Genomic DNA, 9,330 nt, shown 5'->3' with positions numbered 1-9,330 from the left:
CTTAAAGACAGTTCGTTCAGTGAGCAAAAAATGAGTGCGAAAAATCTTACAATAAGGAAACTCAACGATTACTTTTAAACGGAAGTGCGCCAAGTGTTCCTGAACGCAGCCATCGTCACTCAATCAACGACCGTAAACTAACCGTGACATGCATATCTTCAAACCAAGTACAATTTCCGAGTATTCGATACTTTTAAGAAAATGGCTTCAGAAAGACTTTATGGAGATTTCGCGTAATTGAACTTATGATTCGCGTTGGGGTTTGTTATCACTGACAAATTGATGACAGTGCCAAGTAAAAACTATAAACTATAAAACTTCGACATGTATTAAGTATTATGCTGTCATAAGTTTCATTTTGTTCGGAGGATGCATTTTGTAGTTTTATATTATTTAAGAAAAAACTTCTTCAATACAGTAGTCATTTGTTCTGAAACGCCTTAAAACACTACACCACAACATTATACCTACACATGAGTGTGTTTGTTAATTCTAGATTACATCATTACACAAATACTTTAGAATTATAATGGAAAAATAATAAGGAGAGAAAAAATGATACTGAAATTAGTCCAGTCAACGAATGCTCAAAAAAAGGTATAGAGGGAAATGTTGGGAACACAATTTTTGACTTGGTAACTTTGTTTGGACTAGTTAGGAGGTGAACATATCCCCGCCCGTAGCCCTTGAGCCGGGGGGGGGGGGGTTTGAAGGTCCCATTTTTCGGTTTTTCGCTTATATCTCGGAAACTATGCATCCTAGCGACATGGTCACTCTATACACAATGAAAGCTGATTAAATTTGCTACAGGTCTTACTCAGTCACGGTTTTTGATATCTTGCATAGTTTTCGACATTTAACGATGTCATGAGTGTTGTGTCGTCAAAATGACCAGCAAGTGTTTTGTATGTGATGAGGAAGTGACTGCATCGAGTCCTGATGTTTCTAAAGTGGGTGAAAAAGGGATAGTTTCCCTTTAAAAAGCCAGTAAAGAGAGCGGTGATGGCCAAATCAGCCAACTAGCCAATGTGACTTCACTTCTCGTCACTATCCCAATGCCTTATAGACACTCATATATGCACAACGTTGGTCATAGCAACATATTTTCCCATTAAAATGGTCTAGGTCTTCTTTAATTAAGTGTGAGGATGCTGGTCGCCTGGTCAGCGGCCCCACTAGTATATATTCTAAAATGAGTATCTGTGCTATTTAGACATCCAGTACTCACTATGTGTACAAAATGGTGCATATTTTGGCCATTACGTTGACTGGGAATGGTGAGAAATTGAAAGATTCATTAGTCGGCAGTTGTCGCAAAACTTCGGATTTCACGCTCAACACTGAAATTGCTTTAACATTGGAAGGAGAATAGGTAAAATAGTAAAGTAATATATATTATTGAAGTGAATTTAATGCTCTACAACCCTATGGGCGGAATTTATTTTTTGGGTGCATCGTTGAAGGGTTATCCGGTCAAAAAGAGCAAAAATGTTTTTTTTTCAAAATTACAGACTTTCAAGAGCGGATATCTCGAAAACTATGCAAGATATCAAAAACCGTGACTGAGTAAGACCTGTAGCAAATGTAATCAGCTTGCATTGTGCATAAAGTGATCAAGTCGCTAGGACGCATAGTTTCCGAGATATAAGCGAAAAACCGAAAAATGGGACCTTCAAACCCCCTCCTCCCCCCCGGCTCAAGGGCTACGGGCGGAGACTTTTGATATGTTCACCTCCTAACTAGTCCAAACAAAGTTACCAAGTCAAAAATTGTGTTCCCAACATTTCCCTCTATACCTTTTCGTTGCCTGGACTAAATTGCGAAGCTACCGCCATCTATCTGACTTGCGAATAGATTATTTTCAATTAATAAATAATAAATGTTATAACAATATATATTGATTGAGCCTATCAGCGAAGTGGTTGTAAATAAGCCTATCAAAGTCTGGGTTTCTAAAATATACTAGATACAACCTACTGTAAATTCCTGATACCTAGATTCGTTATTTAAGCAGACGACAGTTTCAAGAGTCGGATAACTTTTGTTAATTATTAGTTCAACAATAAATCTAGAGATGGTGCCACGATTGACACTGCATCGCACTAGTCGTCATGACCGGGTGAGATCGGCTTTATGGAACCGAAAATGGTAAATTATATTTGCTGTGCTTTATTTTAAGAAATTGTTTGAGTTGGCTCTCCTTATTTTACTCCTAGGAATTTTCCAGCAGAAATTACCGCGAGTCCGCGACTCATTTTACTATCGCCATCTGAAGGAACAAAATGAACCAAAAGGCTAATCGCTGCGCACGATACATTATAGCCATTTGTGGTGTTAAGATCAATATAAATTTAAAGCCAATTATTAAGTGTATGATAAGGTTTTCAATAGTTGATTTTACAAAATAAAAAGTGGTCTTGCCCAACTTGTTAAAATGTTGCTCTTACGTCACAAGACACGGCTATATTAGTATATTCGTTGCGACACTAGCTGAAAACTATTCGTGAGTTCTGAACCGTTAAGAGAACGGCCTAGGACTGAGCTGTAACGTCACGCAAAAGTTCTGGATAGTTCAGAACTTTTGTACCAATAGTTGTGATTCGTACGATTTGACGTACGCAGCCCGATGTGCAGACGAATGTTAGAGATTTCAACCTTGAGTTCCGACCAGTACTTGCTCTTGAGCAGGTACCATTTAGAACGGTTCCGAACGGTTCAACAAGAGGTTCTTGTCTGCGAATAGTTTGCATTTGGGTAGTTCTAGAATTTTTTTTGCCGAATAGTGCGCATGGGGACTGGTTGAACGGTTCAGAACTCACGAATAGCTTTCAGCTAATGACGCGCGTTCGTAGCCTTGTAAAAGTTAGAGACTGTGACGTAAGAGCAACATAAAAGAAGATGGCCTTGTTTCTTAAAGGGATCCCTCACTCACAACAGGGGAAGGCATAGGGGTCACAAAAAAACTGGTTTTGAAGCACACTGCAAGTCTGGATTTTATGTTACCCTATGCCTCCCCCTGTTGTGAGTGATGGATCCCTTTAATAAAAAGAACTATTGAATATTATTTTTCTAACCATGTCTAATACCAAATCTACTATTTTGAACAACGAATAATTTTGACAAATATTTTTGGGTGAGATATACGAGCCAGATAACTGATCAAATACCAAATAGTAATTAGAATATCGAATAATATGCCAAATACTTTACAATTTTTGCTATTCCAGTAAAAACTTGACTTACCATTCAACAATTGATTAATTTGATACTAAATGCATAATGTTACCAGTATTCTCATTGTTATAAGAAAGATTTAAGATATTGATATGGTAAAGGATCATGGTGGCTCATTAGTATATTTAATAAATATTAAACAATACTAATGTTGGGCCCAAACCGATATGAAATCGGTATCGGTCACCGATATCGCGATTTCCCGATTAATCGGTTCGCGTCTAAAATACCGATTTTACCCGATTATAAAAAAAAACCTTTCGATACCGATTTTACCCGATTTTTTTCCGATTATTTAAAAAAATTCTTAAAGTCCTGGTAGATGGCGCCACTAACCTTGACCATTTGAAGTTCAAACTTCAGTTGCGGCATGGAGAAATGACGGTGGAGAGGAAGAGACGCCGTTTTCGTAGATCGAGATTTTTTTAAATCGGTAACAATAGTATTGGACCATTGATAATGAATTGTAAAATCGGAATCGGTGAAAATCGGTAAAAAATCGGGAAAATCGGTATCGGTACCGATTTGCCATATCGGTAAAAAAATTGGTATCGGTATCGGAATCGGTTAAATTACGATATCGGCCAACCCTAAACAATACCCTTAAACACAAACTACTCATCTGTGACTATCATTTTACATCAACCTTTTTTGCTTATATTTTACTTTGCTATTCTAGAATATGCCACTGTATTAGACAATAAGAGACCTTACACTGTGACCCCTTAAAATTATGCAAAAATAGACTGGCGATTACAGCAGACAACCGTCAGTCACTGCAAGTAACCTGAGAACTTGCATAGCATTTCCGTTAAGGCTCATAAATTCAACAATCAAAGAAAGGCCAATAGTTATTTGACCATTTTTTTTAAATAATGAAAAATACCAAAAGCTTTCTTTGCTCATTTTCAAAAATTCGACTATTTGATAAGAAATATTAACTAACTTTTTCTCTCTGATATTGAATAAAATCATTTAGTTTCAATATAAGTGTATAATATTGGTTCATAAGTTGTGACACTTCCTTTTCTTCAAATGCAAAAGTTTTACTGAGAGCTATTCAGAAGACAGACTGCAATACGGGCTTCGTCGCCGTTGTCCGCCCTCTTGCTCCCGCGTCACACGTAGCCTTTGACAGAGCCTCGCTAGGGGGAGATTTTCTTCTGGTGATGACGTCACTTCTAGCTCTCAGTAAAATATTCCCCAAAGTGACAAACTTATGGAACAATATTATATACTTATGGTGTCACCAAATATTTAGCACACTCCAAACAAAACTTCTAGATGGCCTTTTTCAATTTAACTTGTCAAATGACAGAGATAGGAGAGACATAATATTAGCATGTCACTTTATTAACTTAAAACAAGCAAATAGTTAATACCTATGTTCCAGGTTTTACCGTTTTTACAACCTTGGAAGACATTATGCTAACTATAGTTTTTAATACTTAGAGAATTAATATTTTTCGAAAAACTTTAGCACCCTTCCCCAGAAAATGAAAAATAATCAAATATTGACTCACCGGTTGTTGATTAGCAGCTTGAACATCCAAGTAGGGTTTCCACAATTTAGTTTGACATTCTTTGTAGAATGAGTTTAGTCGATTCTTTGGCTGGCTACTGAATGGTTCGGATAATTTATTGACAGCTTCCAGAATACCACTGGGGTATTCTTTCAAATCAACGCTCTTGTAAACGAGCATGTCATTCACTGAAAGTTGGCAATCCTCGCAAGCTGACAGGCACATTAGACCCAACAAAAGATTTTGTTTAACCAGCTAAAAATAAATTGTCTCAAAGTTGTATTTATATTAAGTGACTGAACACCATCAAAATGTATCCAACCTTAAGGCCATCATTTTGATCCGTCCCACAAGCCAACAGATCACAAACCACAAAGGTTCTCCCTGGAATTGGGTCTAAATTATACTCTACAGATATTTGAATTGCTTTTTCTAAGGACTCCTTATATTTAGGAATAAAATCGCCACCAGCATTTGGAAGTCTGAAAAAGCAAAAACAATAAAATTAATTAATATTTTATAAGCGCTAAAACAAGTTACATAGGGCTGCGCGAGTACCCGACTTATTTTTAGGTCGGGTACCCAAACTCGTAACTCGATTAAGAAAAATGCAATACTCGTCTATTATAGACTATCAAAAATTTACATGTTCGGGTACTCAAATACTCGAATAAGCCCCCTTGCTGAATTAGTCAGGTTTTTATTTTTCCCATAATTGGAGGATAAAAGAAAAATACTTTGTTTCCCATAATGTTCGGGTACTCGACTATTCAACGAGTATTTGATTAAATTTTGTGTTTTCACTGCAATAATTTCAATGCAACACTCCGATATTACTCTATGGCTTTTCTTCACATTGAGTTACTGCGCCCTTAGGCTTAGGTTACTTAGGTATCAATTTAGTAGTTTAAATGATTAATACAGTTAATCAGTCAACTTATCTATGAATTATTAAGTTTTAAATCGTTAATTTTCTATATGAATTATCATATATCAAGTTAAATACAGTTATGAATAATCTAGAATACCGTTATGAATAATTAAAGAAAATAAGTGAAATAACCCAAAAAAAAAACTCAATCAAGTACCCGAACGTTTTTCTTAACTACTCGACTACTAGAATAAGGATTTTTTTGGATTAAGCGAGTACTTGATTATCCGACTCCACAAAAATATTACCCGACTCAATACTCAACGAAAACAATTTCAGATACTCGGTACCTGACTTGATTGCCTAAAACCACTACTCGCACAGCCCTAAAGTTACAGCTTTCAATTACTTTTTTTTAAGTTTTCGAACCAAAATCCTGTTCCTTACAGGAATATCAGCGCCCTTTGGTTTTGATTTTTCTTTAGGCTCGGACGTAGTGTTTATTGTAACTCTAGAACTATTTTTGCTTCTAGGGTCAGAATTTGCTTGTGGTTTATCTTTTTTTTGATCCTTTGCTTTTGGTTTAGGCACGTAACATTCCAGTGTTCCTTCATTGTGTTTATCCACTAATTTTTCCAATTCGTTTACTGTCTCATAGGCATTATAGAAACTCAAAGGAAACTGTCGACTCTTGACGACTGACATCTGTAAAAATAAAATGTTCATAAATAATTGTACACTTGGAGAAACTATCATCATACCAACATACCTTATTAGAAATAAGCCTCAAAACAAGGTCATGATGTTTCTTGGAAACATTTGTCAAAATAATGTTCCTCAGGTTACGCAGCATGGCCATATAGGGCAATTTTTTCTCGTCAAGAAGTTTTTGCCAAATTTCTGCTTTATTTCCATGTTTTGCCACCTGAGTTTCCCAAGTCAATGGAATGGAAAGTTTCAGTCTTTTTCCCGCCATCTCTGGCTCAAAATAGCCTGGCAAACCACTTATTCGAAAACTTTCAGGGTCATTCGGATAACTACCGAAAAAACCATTAATGCTAGTTGCTGAAAAAACTTATTCATATTTTGTATATTTCTATCTCAACCCACTTTTTCCCAAGAAGACCCATCACAATGTCATGCGGCTTTTCAATGTGAAGAAGTCTGATCAGTCTCTTTAAAGTGAAAACGTGATTTTCATCCACTATGTCATCTTCTTCCAAAACGACATCATCATCATTAACAATTACTGCCTCTTCGTTAACATCAGGTTTATTTTCCATAGTTTTATTCTGCTTTTTTCGTTTCTTTTTGTTATATTTTGCTATAAATAAAAAAATTTATATTAAATTATAAAAAAAAAACTATTCGAAGATTAAAATTATACTATTTGAAGTTTAAAATTATACTATTTGAAGATTAAAATTATACTATTTGAAGCTTAAAATTATACTATTTAAAGTTTAAAACTATACTAATTGAAGCTTAAAATTATACTATTTGAAGATTAAAATTATACTATTTGAAGATTAAAATTATACTATTTGAAGATTAAAATTATACTATTTGAAGTTTAAAATTATACTATTTGAAGATTAAAATTATACTATTTGAAGATTAAAATTATACTATTTGAAGATTAAAATTATACTATTTGAAGTTTAAAATTATACTATTTGAAGTTTAAAATTATACTTTTAAATTAAAATTAGGCAGTTTCAATAATGTAATAGTATTTTCAAAAGTGGATATAAAACACTTTTGGTATTTTGATATATCACTAGGGCAGCCAACTTCAATAGTTTTAACATGCACTTTTATTTCATAGCAATTGGTTCTAAATATTTGAAATCGATAGATGGCGATAATGTTATTGAAACTGGCAAGTATTCAATGGCATTCTACATTATAGCTTATATTTTTAAGCAAATAAAACAATATTTTAGGTCACGGGACACAATAATAGGTCATTCCATACGGTGGAGTTGCCTTTTTGTTTTATTGTTTCTTTTACGTCACTATCTCATACTTTTAAAAGTTAGTAGCGCGGGATAGAGTTGGTGGAATTTCAGATTATTCAAGATATTTTACTAATAAAGCTCTGTCTTTTTATGTAAGAGAAACATTTTATATTTCTATATTTGGTTCCATTTATACATCACATTCTTTTCCTGTAAAAAAGTGTTATAATTATTATTACCTAATTGATATTCGTCAAAATCTTCAAACTTCTCAACCATAACTTTCCTAAGCATGGACGGAACCGAGCCCCTTTTTACAACTTTGTCCTCGATCGTCTGATTAACATAAAATAATTATGAATTAGTTTGAGGCAGAACAAGTGGAATATGATACCTAATATACCTGATACAAAGCCGCAACATCCATCCAATCGGATGGAAGTCTAATTGACGTACGAAAATACCTTCTGAGGTATATTCTGCATTTTGGGTAAGCCGCAGCATATGCTAATAGAAAATTTGCGGTACTTCTAATATTTAGTTTTTGCCGTGCGTATAGAGCTGCCTTATAAATTAAAAACAGTTGTATGGTAAGTTTTCAGAATAGACAAAATAAAAGCCTAATTTACTTTTAAAATAAATTCAGGGTCAAAGTCTCTAATCATGGATGCCTGATCAACTAAATTTTGTCGTGTGAAGTCATTTTGATTCTTAAAATTTGGCGAATTGACAAGTGATGAGCACACCATCGTTAAGAATTGAACCTAATTAATTAAATGGTCAATTAATTTTATGTCAAATGCTTTAACAATTAATCAGTATTACCTTTAAAACTGCTCTAGTTTCATTCAACCTTTTGGTCTCTTCGTAGAGATTAATATCAATGTCACCAAATAAAACTTCTCCTTTAATACTAGGTGGTTCGGAGTCGAATTTATATATTGGAAAATCCGATTGCACCAATAAATTGGTACTATCTTTCCTTGATTTTGACTGTTCATTTTTAATTTTCTCTGGTTCAGGTGTAACCAACGCAGTTTCCAAGAAACCACTGAGCCTTCTGGGTTCTGATGATTTTTGATTCAACTTCAAATATTTATATTCTGTAATACATAAGATTGTACATTAAATACATGTAAAAAATATATATATTATTTATGCTTTTTACTATTTTCTAGTAGATTATTTCTCACTGATGTTAGGTTCGTATTTATTTCCAAATGAACTTGTTTGGAAGGAATGTAATGACTCTTCGGATTCAAATATATGTTCCTGTCAATATAAATAACATATTAACAATCAATTTAAAATTGGAAAATATGTCAAATATTTTCACTAACTCCAGAGATCTTTTTAATGGTCTTGGTCCGCATTTCTCAGCATTATTTAAATTACTTACAGCTGGTTTGATTGCTAGCTGATATTGAAGGGGGTGTGTGATAATAGGATTACTTGACCAAAGCTTACTAGTTTGATTAGTTTCATGTTCTTTCAGCAAACTATTTTCAGTAGAAACTAAATTGCTTCTAATATTGATGTTTTTGACGTTTAAACTCATTTTTATACAATGAAATTAAACCTAAACCATTGACACGAACACGTTTTATATAACACTGTGTTTGAAATTTAGATTTGCGATTGCGCAACTACATGTCATATCACATTCGCCGGTCCACTAGACGGCAGCAAATGACGTTCATGTGACGAAACTTTTTGAAAAATAATGTAAGCAATTAAGCAT

General features: G+C 34.1%; 1 protein-coding gene across 1 annotated transcript in view; it reads right to left on the bottom strand.

Annotated features, from left to right (window-relative positions):
• The window catches only part of LOC149943832 (telomerase protein component 1-like), an 82,689-nt gene that overhangs the window by 66,363 nt on the left and 6,996 nt on the right, over nucleotides 1–9,330 (bottom strand). Inside the window, exons 4-14 of the mRNA XM_090175936.1 lie at nucleotides 8,930–9,298; nucleotides 8,758–8,861; nucleotides 8,415–8,692; nucleotides 8,219–8,353; nucleotides 7,993–8,154; nucleotides 7,829–7,925; nucleotides 6,739–6,952; nucleotides 6,398–6,665; nucleotides 6,038–6,333; nucleotides 5,080–5,239; nucleotides 4,758–5,012 (exon numbers count right to left, since the gene is read on the bottom strand). Of these exons, the coding sequence (XP_090032062.1) occupies nucleotides 4,758–5,012; nucleotides 5,080–5,239; nucleotides 6,038–6,333; nucleotides 6,398–6,665; nucleotides 6,739–6,952; nucleotides 7,829–7,925; nucleotides 7,993–8,154; nucleotides 8,219–8,353; nucleotides 8,415–8,692; nucleotides 8,758–8,861; nucleotides 8,930–9,147 (2,187 nt within the window). The 5' untranslated portion in view covers nucleotides 9,148–9,298. The remainder of the gene's footprint in view (nucleotides 1–4,757; nucleotides 5,013–5,079; nucleotides 5,240–6,037; nucleotides 6,334–6,397; nucleotides 6,666–6,738; nucleotides 6,953–7,828; nucleotides 7,926–7,992; nucleotides 8,155–8,218; nucleotides 8,354–8,414; nucleotides 8,693–8,757; nucleotides 8,862–8,929; nucleotides 9,299–9,330) is intronic.

Source organism: Leiobunum rupestre, chromosome 5 (assembly GCF_980474605.1).
Source record: "Leiobunum rupestre chromosome 5, qqLeiRupe1.1.hap1, whole genome shotgun sequence".
Classification (NCBI taxonomy): domain Eukaryota; kingdom Metazoa; phylum Arthropoda; class Arachnida; order Opiliones; family Sclerosomatidae; genus Leiobunum; species Leiobunum rupestre.
The sequence above is the reverse complement of the archived record's forward strand: the minus strand, read 5'-3'. Positions and strand labels throughout refer to the sequence as shown.